This window comes from Mugil cephalus, chromosome 16, assembly GCF_022458985.1.
Source record: "Mugil cephalus isolate CIBA_MC_2020 chromosome 16, CIBA_Mcephalus_1.1, whole genome shotgun sequence".
In the NCBI taxonomy this organism is placed as follows: domain Eukaryota; kingdom Metazoa; phylum Chordata; class Actinopteri; order Mugiliformes; family Mugilidae; genus Mugil; species Mugil cephalus.
In genome coordinates, this window is record NC_061785.1 from 9454320 (window position 1) to 9472408 (window position 18089).

Below are 18089 nucleotides of genomic sequence, written 5' to 3' on the forward strand. Positions count from 1 at the left end.
GGGACAGCTACTGAACCGAAATAAAAATGGGCAATTACTGCCTATTAGCAATGTCCATACCTCTCTGTTGCCTTTCCCATTAATGTGGATGGGAGGTGGGGTCATTACAGCCGAGTTTTTCATCTGTCTGGCGTGAGGGCTGCTTTTGAAAACCCTGTTATTGTCCCTGATGGAGGTAGAAAGAGAACAAAACTGAGAGCCTGCACGTGTAGTCACGGCGACATTCGGAGTTAAATGCAGCCTCAGATATTTGACGTGAAAAACATTTGAATAAGACGTCCTCTTACAGCTCAGGCTCAGGCAGTATGGGAGGCAAAGTGTGTCTGCGGATCTTGGCTTGACCTCGTCTGCTGTCGGTGCACATGTTGCGTACGCTCTCCTGGTCTGAGTCCATGTCCAGCGTGTTGTCGCGACCCTGAACAGGGAGGGTGATCTTGGGTAGAGAGCCCTCCTGGAAATAAGAGCACAGGAAGCTTTCAGACCAGCGGCCATCTCATTTGTGACAAATAAATGAACTGATTCGTCATGCTGTGATTACCTTGATGGTGTGTCTGGTTGTCACCTTATCCAGGGCCATCGCTCGGTCCAGTTTCCTCTCATCCAGCTCCCTCATGTACACATCGTACAGCTCCTGGAGGTGAGGCGGTACGAGCAGACTATGGTCTGCAACACACAAGAACAAATATGATTAAATGAAGCAGATTTTAATGGGACTAGGGCTTCTTCATGACTGGATCGATTGTTTCCACTGACCCAGATTCATTCAATTTATTGTAATGTAAGACAGAGAAACACATAAATGTTCCACACGAGAACCTGGCACCTTCAGAAGTTTTGAAAAATGAATAAATGATCTCTTATTTTGAAGCTCTGTGACAGACTCACCATCAATAAACTGCCTCTGCTGCTGGATGATTTCATCACACAGGTGTCTGTGCTGCTCAAAGCGCTGCACCACAAAGTTTTTATGCCTGATGACGTTGTCTTTGAGCAGCGCGTGGGACTGCATCTCTGCATTTTCGATTTCCAGCTCATGGACCTTGCAGAGGAGGCCCAGGACCTCGCGCTGCTCCTCTGAGCTCACCCTCCTCGGCAGCAGCTCTTCCAAGCGCCGGGCTCGGTCCCTCAGCTCCAGGAACCTGCGCTCCAGCAACGACTTGAAGAGAAGCGATGGACTGATCAGATTAAAGTATCCAAATAATCTCTTTTATTGTGTTCGAGATGCTGCAGACGTATTTTAAGTTAATCGCTAAGAAGAAGATACACAATCCTACTTTCTGCTTGTGAATCCTCTTCTGCTCGGCCATGAGCGCCACCAGGTTTTCTCGAGCCATCGCCACCTCCTGCGTCTCTGTGCTGTCCGGGGGAGACTCAGGGGAATCGGAGTCCTTTTCACTTTCGTCCTTATTCATACTTTCCTTCCTCCTTTCGGCACGCCACTTCCTCCTGCGCCTGCTCCGCTCCTGCTCCCAGCTAGGAGAACAAAGACATATATTTAAACCCTCTAATCAGGTCAGCTTCATCAAGAGTTAATGAGAAAACACAGAGCCTAGAAGTACGGTTGTTATGGTTACCCGTTGCTCAATTCACCTTTTAGACTAATTTGACCAGAGTTAGATTCATACATCTGTAGCTGAGCATTCATTTTGCAATACAACGACAAAGGCTTTTCCATTTCCTGCCCGTAGAAAGAAATACAATGTAAATTCTACTGACTCTGCGATGGTTAGAAGGTGTTTGGAGGTGTCAATCTGGATCTCCATGTTGCTGTTTTCCAGATCCATCAGGCTCTTCCTGATCTCCATCTGTTGGCGGAAAGCATCCAGAAGCTGCTCCCTCAGATGGTCCATCTCTGCCCGGCTCTGCTGGCTGGAGTGGGCCTGCACCTCCGCTGCAGACGCATAAAAAGAAAAGGTTATTAACGGTCATTCTCGAGCAGCTTCATTTGGCAGATATTTCGTCATTCTTCGTGTAGTGTGGTCTTCACCCTGGACGTTGCGGATGTCGGCCCGGTCTGAGTTGAGCTGGCGGCTCGCCTGATCCGCAATCTTCTTTTTGAGGCGTTGGATCTCGCTGCGCAGGTCTGAGATGATGTTGGTGTACTGAGCAATGTGGTATGACACATTTATCAGGTTCTTCTTCACCTGAAACACGCGGTGATGAGAAGGAATACTAGTCACACAAGATTTATATATGAGATATAATAAAATATTTCATGGTTCCACCAACGTTATCCACCTCTATTAATTAGTAAAAGCAGAGAAGAAGCTAGAATTCCAAATATGTCAAGCTCACCCGTGTTCGAATGCTTTTGGCACGGTCAGCGTACGTCAGCGTGTTACGAGACTCCTCAAAAGCCACAGAGGCAGGGCTGATATGGGCTATCATGACTGTTCGGCTGTTCCCGCCCAATGAGTCCTGGGTTCAAAGACGAGACAGATGACGATGAATGTAACGAAAGATAAAAACAATGAATCGGAATCATCGACTCTGTTGGACCTTTAAACTGCTGTACCTTCAGGAGGCGCGTCAGCTTGCTGTCTCGATAGTTGACGTACTTGTTGCCATTTTTGTCACTCAGGGCGTTGATGCAGTTGCCCAACGCCAGGAGGGAGCGGTTGATGTGAGCGCCTTCTTTCAAGCGCTGACCCCGATTCTGAGTCTAAGAGACAGAGAGAAAGATGAGTGAGAACACCTCTGAACTTACACCGCCTGCAGTGCTTTTTATGTCTCTGACAGGAACTGGAGCAAGGGAGAGATAGAGGGGGGGGGGGAAGATACTGCAGAGGCATCCAGTTAGACAAAAAAAAAGGTCCAAAAACGTAATATAACTGGTATTTCACTAATAGTGCTAATCTTATCTGAACATAAGTGCCTCATTTAAACACATCAGTCAGAACAGACTGGTCTGATTGGATGGAACTTTAAACCAGATTGACAGGAGGGAACACACCTGAAAACCACTGACACTTGATCTGACTTTTTCTCTCAGATTGATATTCTTCAGTCATTTTCTGCATGTTTGTCCCACATGGAGTAAACTTCCTGGTGACGTCACGAGGGTCGGAAACATGGAGGCGGAAAAACAACCCGTCTTTGAAAGGATGAATGGGTTTGGAAGTGATAGTTGTTAGTAGCAACAACAAAAAGGACGTCAACTCAACTGAATTAACTCAGTGTTGTCAATAAAAAATATTTTGTTCTTCTTTTGTTGTATTCCCAGCAAATACTGCCCATCTAAACAAAGCCACTGTTTTGAGTTGAGCAGAGCCAGATAGCAAAAAGTCACATATTGCTGTGCAGAAATCAGGATTCAGCAATATTTGAATTATACTGGCGTCACATTCACATTATCCTGATCCAAATTAGCAAACTTTAGACCCCTTCATAAAACATGAAGCCATCAAGTTATACAACTTCATGGCTAAATGTTTAGGTATAAATAAATGTCCCATCAACACTCCAACCTAAGAGCATAACGGAGCAGATTAAATGTTGTCTTTCCTCTTGACCAGTAGGTGGCAGTACCTCCTATCTTTGCTCCACCAGTACTGAACTAAATCAACTTCAATTTACACTACCTCTTCTTTAGAGGCAGAGAAATGGTTTCCAGTGGCCTCAAGTGACTAACAGCTCTCTGTTCTGCTCAATACCTAATGGATGTGCTGTTCATCAATAGTATAGCAGTGAACCGTTCAAACAGTCTCCATGGTAAATAAGTGCTCTCACTAGCCAACTGTTTGCATGCTAATCTGAAACTGTGGAAGCACGAGGCAGCGGCGACACGAGCAACAAAGACAAGCCATTTATATGACGGACAAAAGACGAAAAATGCATTCACAAACCTGAACAAACACTTCATCTAACTGCTTAAAAAGAAGGTCAAATAAAACGTAGAAAAGCTCCGCTTGAATCGACCGCAGCAGTGTGAAAATATTTCCCAAAGCAAAGCAGCATTAGACCGGCTGTGCTTCAGAGTGATTTATCTGGCTGCTCATTTCTTTTCCCTGAATCTCTTTTTTCCCCAGTTTCTTTGTAAGAAATAAAAACTTGATTTTGTTACGCAATCCTTCAGAAGTCTTTATTTCTATGTTCACAATAGCATTTTTCTTCCAATGATTATACAAGGAGAGAAAAGGAAAGCGACACACAATGACTGCAATTATCAAAGAAATATAACATTAATAATATATAAATTAATGAAAACTTCTTGTAGGTTTTAATGTCAGTGGTGGAAGATGCGTATGCTTTGAACACACCACTGTTATATGTGTTGTAGTTTTGGCTCTGTTTTTGTCTCCGCACATATCCGCCAATCATTTCTCTGTCATTTGTAGTGTATTTTAATTGATCATATTCTTAGTTACAAAAAGTTAAAGAGACATTCAGAGACATTATATTAAATATATTATTCATTCATCGGGCTGGAGCCTATCTCGGCCGTAATTGGGTGAGAGGCAGGGTACATCCTGGACAGGCCTCCAGTCTATCACAAGGGCTAATACAAAGAGACAGACAACCACACTCACACCTACGGCCAATTTAGAATAACCAATTAACCTAACAAGCATGTCTTTGGACGGTGGAAAGAAGCCGAAGTAACCGGAAAGAACCCACGCAGACGTTCTTGCTGTGAGCCATCAGTGCTAATCACTGTCTGCTCTATATTATTCAGTTTATGACTGTTATATGATGTATGATTGATGACACAGATTTTGGAAAATCACAAATTACTATAATTGTCACACAAATGCAGTGGGCTGCAATTAAAAATACCACATAAATGGAAACATAATAGACTGAGCCTTTCTTTTTTAAATCTTCATTGCCTTGTGGTTTTGCTGCTGCACTACCTATGTGTAATGTAAATTATAACCTCATACAACATGTGTAATGGGTTTTTGGGGACAAAATTAGGACAAAAGACACTCAATTGAAGACAGCAACACCCACGTTTTAGCCAGAGAAGAGAGATGGTTTGAATGTGTTGTAAAGGAAGCCATCAATGTCAAAAAGGAAAATCCTTCTCTGAACACAGGAGGTGGAGTGAGACATGATCTGCCATCAATCTACATGATTCACCCCCAATCACATCTTGAGACTGGAGCCTCTGACTGACAATGTGTCATTAGAGTACCATTCATTGGAGAAAAAGGACGCATCAACATGGGCAAAACTTTTTTTCTAGTGCTGTGTCTGGTTACTATTCTGTGATCGGTCAGAAATTCTAAGTAAAATCGGAAATGCTAGCGGCCACTCTGTGAGCTCCCAGATGCTAATATTCACAATGTGACTGCTAATCTCTCCTGGGTAGAGAGCATACTGTGTCTGGGTGCATGCTGAATGAACGGCAGACATCTGAAAATAATAACAAGAAGTGCCTCTTGCCATCCCACAATGCTTACCACATGTGACATATGCTGCAGTGAGATGGTGCTACAATTACTAGGCCAATACAAACTTTTTTATTGTTCTCAGAGCCCAGATTTCTTCCTTCTCGCAGAGTATGCAACAAGCTTAAGTATCTGATCTCTGATGGGTAATATCCACAGATGTTCCCCTATGGTCATTTAGAACTGAACAAGCTACGCTGATGAATTCCAAAAGTTTTCGAGAAACTCTAAAACCCAAGTGACGTTTCATTAGCGTTTTAGATGAGTTTAAAAATACACACCTGTGCTGCTCGCTCAGAGCCGGCGAGGTCAATCATGAAGAGGCGTGCGAAGCGGACCTCCTGCAGGACGTCGCGACAGCGGCTCTGCTGTTTGACGGCCACCTGCAGCACGGCGTGGGAGCGGGACGAAGTCTGATTGGCGGCAGTAGGCTCCTGTGTGCGCTGTTTGTTGCCCTTCATCAGCAGTTCCATGATCTGAACAAAATAAAGAAGAAAAAAGACACAAGTTGAGTTCTTGCTCCGGTGGATATAAATGAGTCATGCAGCGACTGGTTAGGTAACTGGTCACACCTCTTGGGCATTGATGGTGGACACCTCTGTGATACCAGCAACCTGGATCACCCCCTTAGAGTCTTCCCTTAGGTCTAAGAAGCCCGAGGACGGGTTCAGCAGGTCACGAATCATCTCGTTGTAGATCTAAAAAGACATAGAGAGAAACATAAATTGTCAGCAGAATGCACCAGCAATAAAAAAAACAGAAAGTCCAGCTCCTTAGACAATAGACACACATAAACTGAGGGTACGTTTATTAGGCGACTGTGGCTCAGTAGCTAAAGCTGCGGACAACTTGACAGCGGTTTGCGAATGTATGGATGCTTATACGAGTGGATGTATGTGTCACTGTGGCTGTAAAGCTCTTCGAGTACAAACAGGAAAAATCTGCTGCATAAATACACAACCATTCACGTCTGTGACCATTGAAAAGGCTCCATTCAAACTTTCAGGCCTCCTACGCAGACATTTCAAGTGCTATATTTTCAGCAGGCTTCTTTAAAAAAATAAATAAATTAAACACAACTTTTTGGGTGGCAGGCTGTCGTCAAACCAGCGCCTAGACTGTCCTTTCGTGAAAAGAAAAATTCAGGTGACTTCTTGTGACTGATGGCAATGGTTAAGCAGCGGAAGCCCGTCTACCACATAAAAGCTCAGTGCAGGAGGTGTCATCCTGGACAGTGACCACTGGATGCCACTCTGCCAGGGGCTTGGAAATGTGAAGACGCTTTTTATTTGTCAAGAGGCTGCTTGTACAGACGCTGACAGTCGGTGCACTCATCCTGTTATTTTTTCCATTAGTACTCTCATTGCTTGTGAAGGCTGAGAGTGTTCAGTTGTGCTAACAGCTCTCGGAGTCGTCGTTATTGAAATTCAACCTGACAATCTGACACATTTCACTGAAAAACCACAACAACGTGCTGCCGCCTGAGGAAAAGTCAAAGGATCAAAGTTGCTAAAAAGAACTCTTTGCCGATCTTCAGTTCTTTTCTTTGTATCTTTGGAAGTTGGCATCAGAATCTGTTGTCCTTCCACCAAGTAGTGAGATCACTGGTTCTGGAAAGACTTTGATTGTCTTAGATGCTGCTCAAAATCTGAGCATATTTTAACGTGAGTGAAGAGGATGTCAACAGAAACATTCTGCTACCATGTCAGCGCAAGTTGATTTTTTAGGGTGCAAATGCCAAAGGATCCCGTGGTTAAGTATGTTACAATGCACACGTTTTATTCTTTATTTGGAAAGAGGTGGGCTGGAGACATTCCTCAGCATCCCAAGGATAAATAGGAGAAGACTGAAAGGACATTAATGGAGTTTAAAAGTAACGTTCATAGTGTGTAATAATGATTGTGTGGGTAGTTTCATCCAGACTGACCAAATATACACATAAAAAGCAGCAATTTCCCCTTTTAAGATTCATCTTTTTGTGCAAGAATAAACTTTCAAGGCCACCTTTCGAAGTTGTTGAGATGTTTAATTCTGAACCAAAGCAATGAATGACTTCAACTGAGCCTAATATGTAATGGCGCTAAAAACGTTTGCCCTCCTATTAAAGTTTTCCAAATGTGACACAAAACCACGCGAACAAACAAGGGGACGGAAAACACTGTGTGAACGGTGAATGGTTAATGGTGCTGTTTTGCCCATGAAGGTTATATTTATCTGTTTCCGTGCACGTGTTCTGTAGATTGCACACGTGAAACAGCGTGTGATCTCAAAAAGAAAAGGAGCAGATGTGTGCACTTCGCTCAGTCGGGCTATAAAATGGCGTTTAACCTCTTTGTGGCGAGGCAGCAGCGGTAACAGATTGCTCCCTAGAAACAGCAAACACATACGTTTCTCTCACACACACACACACACACACACACACTCAGACCCTTGTGTCAGGACCAGAGGCCAGTCTATGGCTGGGACTCATCCCATTGAGTTCAGCCAGGGGACGGAACATCCAGACTGGATGAGTGGCATCTTAATAGGAAAATTTTTGCTTCCGCCCACCCAGACCGCGACTGAAGAGCTCCACTTCAATAACGTTGTCAATCACTGCACATAATGATAGTGTCTGGCACTGAAAACAGAATGTAATTTTGATGTCCGATTGAACATTTGTATGCAACAAGTGCTTATATTGTGCAATTTTCCTTTTCTATTGGCGGCCAAATGTTCTTTTCATATTTGCTCTTTTTGTCTCGTGATACAAGGTTATGTTCATACCGTGATTCACGCTTTCTGCTGTTGTCATTTTCTTTTCTTTTGCGCCATTTTCTAAATAAATGACTCATTCTTCTTTATGAAGATTGCTGCAATCTTTTCCAGAAGGATTTCGTGACGATGATGGACAGGTTAATTTAAAATGATAAAAACACTGTCAGTGAAGGTTTTTAAAATATAACATTTCTAAAAAAGGAACTAGAAAATTATGTTTAAAAGAGAAATGTACATGTGGTAACTCAAGAAGAGTCAAAAGTGACCTGTTTAAGCGCAGAGAAGAGCGGTGTAGCTTCTGTTTTCAGAGCCAAATGAAGCAGCTCCTTTGTATCCAGTGCTGCTGGGCCCTTTGTCACTAAACACACAGGCTGAGCTGCACCTTCTTGTCAGTAATGAGGTGTGGAACGAAGGCCGGCGAGCACACAGAGGAACATCAGCTACGCCGTTTTATCCGTGGCTCATCATCCGCTGACAAAGGCGGAGGTAATCGCTCAGCTGACAGGAAGCCAGCTCATCCCACACCTGAAGGTACACGGAGTTTCTGTGCCACAAAAACACCTTTGCAGCTAGTATATAATACGTGATGTACTGTGTTATCTCACACTCTCTTCAATCTATAATGGTGTTAAAGCAGCAGATGAGATGGAACAATGACAAGCAATGTCTGAAACTGTATTTGAAGGCCCTGACACAGCAAGTGGACCTAAAAGCAGTTTCACTTTACATCGTGACGCCAAATGTGTTGCCACAAAGAGTTTCTGTGGCAGCATGGGGATAAATAATTACAGTGGCAATCTGTGATGGTGCTCAACTAACATGAAATGTCCTTACTTAACTAAAATGATGGCTTCTTTTAACAAGTGGCAACGGCAACAAGTCAATTTAGCATCCTTTAGAAAACAGCAGAGCAACATAATGGATAAAAGGAAACACAGTTTTCGTCTGACTCTGTGTTTTTCTACAGGGCTGTGGATAAGGACGCCAGCTCATTTCAAATGGAGACCAGAGTAAAGCGACACCAGCGGTATCTGCCTGCAGTTGGCATTAGCTCACAACCTTAGATGCTATCAGGGTGGAGAGATGAGAGCAGCGCCTAATTGCAATGTGAACAGAAGCAGAGATAGATGTCTGCGGTTCACGTGTGAACAAATGAGCAGAAATCTCTGAGTGAGCAATCAAGCTAATGGCTGTAACATTTCCAAGCCCCTCTGCAGGGCAATTAAAAGATGCGTCACTGGCGTTGAGCAAACTCGCTGATTCTGTGAGCTCGTGATTGGAATACGAGGTGATGATGTAAAATGAAAGACATACCTCCAGATAGGACATGGAGACGCTGTACAGCATGTCGTCACTGGTCTCCTCGATGGCACGGAACAGGTCGTTGAGTGTTCGGACGTAGATGCCGGGCTCCTTGTCTGTCCCCAACATGGTGTACGTCTTCCCACAACCTGATGACAGCAGAGGACTTTGAGATGGATTCTTTACACGACTGATTTGATTTAGCATGTATTTAATCATTTTTAATAGTTTGCTGCTCTAATCAAACTAGTTTTATTATAAATGATGGTTAAAATGACTGTATAATAGGTGAATAATTATTTCAGAACCTGGAAACTGTTGACTATCAACCAAACTAACAGAAGAAGAAGAAGAACTGTGGCCTATTAATACTTTGCTAGTGTCAGTCTCAAGGGCTAGACATTTCTCCGTTGCTCCTTCGTGTTCTTGTATTTGTTCCTCTCACCGATTGTTCTGGAGTAATTGGGACGGCCCAATCAGTTTGGGAAGTTAAAGAGCCGATCTCATTAGTAGATAATATGGGCCAAACCTCGATACCAGGAAAGGTCAGGCTTTTCAGCTGATTGTGAAGGGGGTGGTATGAGGGATGCTTTCACTTGCTTGTTTCTAGATTTCCGTGATGCAAAACTACTCAACAGTTGAGCTACAAACAGTAGATAGAAAAGATTTGCCAGTAGTTGGTGTAAACTGTGCACCAAGTAGCAGCTGAAGAGCTGACAACAAAAACTTAATGTGACCTGTCATCTGGTTACCTAAACGACAAATAATTAAATGCAGTACAACACTTTATTAAAACTCAGGGTTAAATCTAAAATGATTCCTGAAGCTTAAAATGTTTAGTAGTTCTGCATGAGTGAAAGATCCAGATGTGTTGTCTTAATAAGTCCCTGGATGACCTGACTACACGGTTTACGAGACAAATATCTGTGAATCTCTGACGCAGATGGAGAGGCAGAAGGAGGCAAAGCAACAAGAGACAGATGGGTAACTTTGAGTATAATAGTACTCAGCTAAGTCACTAGTCTGTCACTATGCAACGGGGAAGGAAGACGCAGAGCGTGACTCATTTTCTAATCAGACCTGCGGTAAAATTAAAAAGCCGAAACGGATGCAAATAAAATGTCTCGCCCGGTTCCTGGGACTGTGGCAACTCACTCGTGCTGACCACAGATTAAGTGTCGGGAAGGTAGCACATGTAATTCATGGATGATGCACCTCTGCTCGGACAGAAAGTAAAAAGTAATCTACCTGGGTCTAGAGCAACATACACACCTGTGGGTCCATAGGCAAACACAGTGGCATTGTAGCCTGAGATAAGGCCTTCAATCAGCCCTTTGGTTGTAGCTCGGTAAACTTCCTCCTGCACAGGAGGAAAGAAATACATTTTCAAATGATAAATAAGCACATAAAAGACATTCATTTGGTTCTTGACTTATTTGAAAATGTATTTATTTTTTTTTTTACTCACCTGACTGGCTGAGAAGTCGAATGCCACGTCAAACATGTAAGTCTTCTCCCTGGAGCGGTTGGCACGCAGGATGTCGTCAGGATCCTCCATGGGGTCCATCAGAACCACCATCTAATGGCGAAGGAGAGGGACAGACAGGTTAGTGAGGAGGCCTCCCAGCTTGTTTGGGCATTGGAGCAGCCAATTAGCACAGTGATGTGTCTCTTATCCATCACTGCCAAGGCTACACTAATGAGCAAGTGTGCTCTCTTTCCAGTGAGGTGAGGTTTCGCTCGAATGCACTGCAAAACTTAATTATCAAAATGACACAGAGTACAAAATACTGTCCCTGTCTTTAAATAAATTCAGTGACTTAATAGATTAAATAATCATAGGCACACACAGTGAGGGAAAAGCTTAAAAAGCTTATCAGAACTGGCTGCAAAACCACCAGTAAATACATTTATCTTCCTCATAAATAAATGTCAAAATCAGTGACAATGACTTGAGCTACTTAACACATTCACACACTCAGCTGAGGTACACATACCCTCGGTTGGGAAATATTAACGGTGGCTGTCTTCTCAAATGTATGACAGGCTGTCAGTGTGACAAACACACACCTCCCCTCTACGGCGACACACTTCACAACATGTATCCATTTATGCAAATGTACAGCCACTCAGGCCATCTGCAACAATCCTGCCCATAGGACATAACGACCAATGGAGCAGCCCACATGTCAAGTGCATTCAGAACATCTGAAGGACGGAGAGCAGCGAATTTAAGGGGAACATAAGAACAAACTGTGCTTGCTGAGACTGGGCTTTGTGCATGTGACAGTCGGATGCAGCACAATCGTGTTACACAATCTTAAATACGCAAAGACTTGAAATGTCACATTGTTCCAATTGTCCGCTTGACAAACTCCGAGCCTAAAAAAAAATATAATTTGGAAATCGCAGCTCACATAAGGCAGAATATTACTGGAACAAAATCTGCACACAAGTGGCACAGCGTGACATCGGGAAAAAAAGAATACCACCGACAAAACCACTGAGTCAGAGTGTGTGCAGCTGACTTCGTTAGGTTGCAGGCAGCTGAAGAAATGCTATTCCCCTCAAAAACATTGTGGGACTGAGTCTCCTGCCCGACAGGAAGAAAAAAGTCAATAATAATAAAGAAATATGGTGAAGAGGACACTTGAGTTTATTTCATATTGGGATATCTGGGAGTTTGCCAAATGTTTTTTTCTTTGGCTGATCAGCTTTGTGCAGCGTCGGGCCTCGAGAGGCCTCTGAAGCCTGTAATGCTGAAGCACTCGGCTTGTTTGATGACCCCCTCAACCAGTGAGCCGCTCACTTTGAAGCCTCTCAATTGAAATTCAAGAGGAGAGATTTCACTTTTAATAAACTGACAACAGCAGATGAAGGCGGGTACCATGGAAAAATAGCATAAGCTGCAATCAGCAAAAAGGGGGAAGGGGTGGGGTGGGAGGTGGGGGGTGAAGGAGAGTACTGAAGGGAGAACAGGGGAAAGATGGAGACCACTGCATGTTTGTCCTTTGAATCAACTCAGTTCGCTCCAGATACGTCTTTTCATTCAGTTCTCTGGTGTGATGCGCACACAATGTTGACTCCTTGTGCCCTAGACACAAGGAAGGAGAGTGAGAACAAAAGGGCAGCATGCACAGCAAATGATGCTCATCTCTTTTTCAGATTCTTCCTCCTCATCCTCCTCACTTCTCGCTTCTCCACTAACTGTTCTATGCATGGCACCCAGTTGCAATGACGTTCAAGTTCTGATCGTATTTCACAGCAAAGATAGTGTGAGCGACAGAGTACTTCTCTCGGTATCCAAGGTCAGGAGCTCTTAAGCCACTTAGTCTCGAACATCACGAGAGTCAAGAATCAGCTGATGAAAAGGCAGCTGAGGAAGTCTGTGTGGATTCATTAAAGCTCTGGCATTACAAAAACAAAAAAAACAAAACGTGGGCCCACATCTTAGTGCACACGTCACCATTAACTAAATTACCGTACCTAAGCTGAGCCTTTTAGACTCAGACATAATCCTACCAAAATGTGACTTCTCAGAAGTCTGTAAGAGAAGCAACTAGACAGAGCAGAGAGAGCAGACACTTCTTAAATAGATGGTGATCGACATCGAACAGCAACCATCTAATAGATAAACTGGGTTATCAATATCAGGACAAACATTTACCATGAACCCACTGATCACTGGGCTTTATTTCTTCACATATTTTATGTCCCAATTTTATTTAATCTATGATTTATATACTAAACATATTAATAAATATATGATACTGATGTGGAACACCCTCCACAGTTTCTTGGAGCCCATATAAAGTCTTTTAATTGCTATTTTTTAATCAACAGCCAAACTCGATGCAAACTGATTAATTAATGTAATGGATAAATGGTTTCGACCTTTTATGTTTGTAAAACAATCGATTCAGCAGCTTTGTTTTATGATCTTTAAGTGATTTGATAGCTCTGATGTGAATATAAATTGATGATTATCTCAGAGTTGGGAGCTAAATGCAGGAGAAAGTTGTCTTCCTGAAGTGTTAACACTACACAGCATGCAGCGTACATCATCACTGTACTGCAGTTTTTCTTGTGCCCAATGGAAACATGCATTTCTGCACATCTCAAAGGTAACAGGTGTAAAAAGTGTAAAAGGTAACAGGTGTGTGTAAATGAAAGGTTATAACAAGGTGAAAATTATGTCTTTTCAATTGTATTTTATCGCTTTATGTGGACTAGACCTGTTTATATATGCATGGAGCACCTGTGTAATTGTGTTCCTTGAAAAAGCTGATGCATGCAACAGCGCTCTTACATAAACGCAGGTATAGCAGGTATCAAATAGTGTGTGCATCGATACACACTTTTGTCTCACCATTAAAGCCTGTGGGTGTTGATAACACCTCTAGTCCCATCTGTCATCCGTGTTTCTTGAGTTACACTACTTTCCAAAGCCCCACCCATGAACATCCACACTCAGCAGCTGGTGCCCAGGAAGATTCTATACCACTAATTTTCTTAAGTCTTCTGATAAGACTATAAGATGCTGGCTCTAATGACCACGGGGCAACATAAGACTGGATGTCTGGGCATGTGACTCCGCGGCGGAGTGTGCCAACGCGTATGCTCTTCGCACTAGACCGTCATCTTTTCAGTTAGGAGGCTCCGGGAAAACAAAAAGTGTGAGGTGAAGTGCAGGTCAGTTTGAGCTGCTGAGCTCTGGCTGTACAGAGCAGGTGAAGGAACAGTGGGAAACACAGCAGTCTCGTGGATACCATTAACTCTCCCACACATCCTCCCTCTCTCGCTTTTCTTTCCCCCACAGTTGCATGGAAACATGTACTCATTCACACATAGCAACTAAGAAAGAGGCGCTTCATGCCCAGCGCGACAAGGGAGGCTCGGCAAGCAGGGTGGCACGAGGCGTGACTGACCACGAAACAGGAGGCCAGCGCACTCGCACTCAATGTGTCTGTGTGTATAGGACGAGAGGAGGTGACGTCCGTCGTGTATTTTTATACTTAAAAACATTCGGGCATTGGCAACGCTCTGTGTCTGTGTGTGAACCAAGAGCAGGTTAGATGTTTGAAGACATATGTTGTCATGTACGAAAGAGTAAACATCTGAGCAGACTTTTGTCAAATGGTAAACGAGAAGATACCACTTAGTGCTTGTAATTTAATCAAAAAGAATGAACTGACCAACAACATCTTGCAGCCCTAAACACAATCTGTCGCACACGGAGACCAGCAGAATCTCTCTGATTTGCTCTGCATGAATCCAACAGGCTTAAAACTCCGGCTGTGAGTCAGTGGGCAGCTGCACAGCAACCATTCTCCAAACACAACTGCTACAATACAGCAAACACACAGATCCTGATAAGATTAAAAGAAATTACTGACTGGTGCAGTCTGTGTGTGTGTGTGTGTGTGTGTGTGTGGTGGGGGGCGGGCAGGCTTAATTGCAAAATAGTACAAACACTCAGGCATGAGTGTACATTTGTTAACTGTCAATCTGTCAGTCTTCCAGTGCGTTGATTTCTCCAACCTTCCGACTGCAAATCGTTTCTGAAGTCATAAAATTACTGCGATCAATAATAATTTTACACAAGAAACTAGGTCACACAGACACAGTGTGATCAAAATTTAACGATTCCACAAAACCCTATGATTTCCTTCGGTAGCTGTATGTGAGGTTCTATGAGCAGTGAATGGTTCAGTGTGTAGAGCATCTTCCAAAAATCAGGAAACATCACAATTTTATGTGAGCAATGTCAAAGATTTTCTGTCTACTAGGACCTATCACCTCTTTTCATCGGCCGCTGACTAATTCATGGGCGCCGGTGAATCAGTTCACAGAGAACCGCACAAAGTAAGAAAGGAAAAGCAATTTCCTCGTGGGCAGCCCGTGTAAGCAAGCCATCATTTTTAGCAGTTTCAATCGTGCTGTCACAACGAACATCACACGCCACGGCCACTTTTCATTTGGACGCGGGGTGCAGCTCAATTTAACTCGACCCCGGGAGCTGACAAAACAAAATGGCCAGAGCGTGGATTTACACACAGTGGCGCTGAACAAAAAGGGGGCTCCTGAAATATTCATATCATTACAAGGATCAGCCAAAGTCAAACAACAGCTTGCTTATGCAGCGACATGAAACCAATTAGCGTGATGGAATCAGCTAAATGCCATAAAGAACAGCGGGGCGGCGATGGAGCACCGCTGGCCGTGCCCTTCTTGGCTGAGGGGTTTTCTTATCAACAGGACCTGCTGTTCGGGTCATTAAAGCAGCAGGCATGACTTAGTTGGCCATCTTGCTGATTATAGCGCCGCTAGCTCCCGACGTGGATCCATAATTCAGAGCCTGGATGTGGTGCGGTTTCACAAGGCAGCCAACCCTGGTTGGTTCTCGCTGACTCCCTCCACTGTCCTGTGCCAAGCGGCAAACGCTGCCAAGACAGGCAACAAAAGTCAGCAGCTGAATAAACACGAACCACTTTTCATTGTCAACCTCTGGTTCATTACTCCCAAATAATTGCTCGGGTCACTAATAAAATGACAAAGGAGAAAATTGAAATCTCATTCACATAAATGGCCTCTAGTGTACGGGGCGTCGCTCGTGCTGTAATGACACACAAAGGCTAGAAGCAAAATAATTTTCCCTTATGCGTCACTCAACAGGCTTCAATCTGGTCACTGGCCACAGGTGAAAGTGAAGAGAACACATTCATAACCAAATAAATTCGGTAGCTAAAAAGAGATGAAAATTTGACTGGACAGCAGCACCAGACGTAGCAGCAGGAAGACTGATTTGAACAAAAACATGCAGATGATGTCTGAATGAGAGCGATACAGTCAAAGCCATCTGTACCGTCTGGCGTCACATTTTATTGCTTACATTTGTGTCTTGTCTTTATTGCTGTTTTCAGCAGTCAAGAGGTTCAATCCTTTTAGCTCCATGGCTTGAACATGCGTGTATCGGGAAGATAAAGAGCGGTGCTTTTGTCAGTGTGTAATGTCAGAAGTAGATGTCGACCTCTGCATCTAATTCCTCCCTAGAGACGCCGCCCTCACTTTAACCCTCATCCCCAAGTGACACAGCGGTTACCATGGATGCGTGCTTCCAATTCGATATCAACCGTGTTATGAAATTCTGGCGCACGGCTGAAGTGTTGTAATACTAGAAAACACTGAGGATTTCAATCTGCATGAAAATGAAAATGAATGGCAAGAGTAAAAAAAAAAGGAAAATGTGTCCCAACGCTGTGGGTCACCCACGAGATCAATTCATTTACGGAAAACAGCCCTTTCAGTCGTATAGATGGACTAATTAAAAGAGTCTACTTTGTCAGATTAACTTAGCTAAGTATAATGCAAGTATAAAATATGAGGCGATTCGAAGTAATACGAATGAGGCATCTGTGTGGACAGCTGGGCTTTCTCAGAGTTTAATATATCCCCAATCCATTATCTTTACGCTGCGCAATGACATGACGGCAGAGTTTTTTAACAATGCCATCTGTGTGCCGTGTCAAGAATACGGCAAAGAACAAAGGATCAAGAAAGCAATCGGGTCCCGGCAGTGACCTTTACGGGGCAACCTTTCAAGCTGCTCTTTCAGAAACGCAACCAAAGCTTTGGAAAATCCAGCGGGCACAATTGCAGCTGGTTATCTGATAGAAACCCTCAGCGCTGCCCTCTGCACCCCAACAATGCTACTGTATATCCCGTTTCAGGAGCTCTCCATGATTGGAGGTGTGTGTGTGTGTGTGTGTGTTGGATCGCAGTGTACCTGATACAGTGCGCCCGATAGCAAGGTCTGCTCGTCATTTGATGTTACATAAGATGTCTGGCCGTGGCAAACAAATGCCCGACCAGTACAGTCAGACGAGGGTCGCTATAGTTCTGACTCAAAGACGGTCGATAATGGGAATCCAAGTTTCTTGCATAACACAACAAGAGGTCTAGAAAGATGAAGAATTGGATGACAGAAATCGCACTTCTTTCTAATTTCTTCTGTCCAGGTTTCCTCCTTTGCTTCTAGCTTTCATCATTTCTATTCCAAGGCCACATAGCACAGATGTATTAATGAATGCCACAAGCACAGACTGTTACAAAGGATAAGATGAACAATGCAGCGGTTTCTCATTCATGCAAGCGATTCATTGAACGTTCAGAACACAATTGAGGAAGAAGATTGAAGACCTAATGCTCCCGTTTAGGCCACTTTAAAATTAAATAATAAAATATATCAACCATGGCTGTGGCAGAAGTCCTTATTTTAAAATGCAAAAGTAGCAAGTCTTTGCCTTTTCATTGTTCCTTGTATTTCATACAGCACGCACCATAAGCACGCCCTCCATGGCAGAGGTAACTAGGCTGATTAGCAGCCCCAGCCAAGGTATAACTAAACCACGTAGTATCGTCACACAAAACAAACATCCGAAGGTTCGCCAACTGGCAGGGAAGCTCAGCGGATGACGGAGACTGGCATAGGCTGGTTCTTAAAGGTCAGAGGTAATCCTAAGGCGAGAGGCTGGAGGTCGAACCATAACACACAAACCGGGGCAATCAATTACCCAGACAACAACACACACACACATATGCATTTACACACAATGGACAGAATCAGGTTACACGTCT

The 18089-nt window shown here is 43.6% G+C and overlaps 1 protein-coding gene across 4 annotated transcripts in view; it reads right to left on the reverse strand.

The window, feature by feature from the left end:
* kif19 (kinesin family member 19) overlaps positions 1-18089 on the reverse strand; it is a 32614-nt gene that overhangs the window by 3144 nt on the left and 11381 nt on the right. For all 4 annotated transcript variants that reach the window (XM_047608354.1, XM_047608352.1, XM_047608351.1 and 1 more), the window contains 14 exons: positions 10921-11031; positions 10725-10812; positions 9465-9601; positions 5966-6091; positions 5675-5869; positions 2516-2662; positions 2296-2418; positions 1988-2144; positions 1717-1891; positions 1275-1473; positions 886-1156; positions 539-663; positions 288-451; positions 61-166 (listed from right to left, as the gene is read on the reverse strand). In XM_047608354.1, coding sequence (XP_047464310.1) covers positions 61-166; positions 288-451; positions 539-663; positions 886-1156; positions 1275-1473; positions 1717-1891; positions 1988-2144; positions 2296-2418; positions 2516-2662; positions 5675-5869; positions 5966-6091; positions 9465-9601; positions 10725-10812; positions 10921-11031 — 2124 coding nt within the window. The remainder of the gene's footprint in view (positions 1-60; positions 167-287; positions 452-538; positions 664-885; positions 1157-1274; positions 1474-1716; positions 1892-1987; positions 2145-2295; positions 2419-2515; positions 2663-5674; positions 5870-5965; positions 6092-9464; positions 9602-10724; positions 10813-10920; positions 11032-18089) is intronic.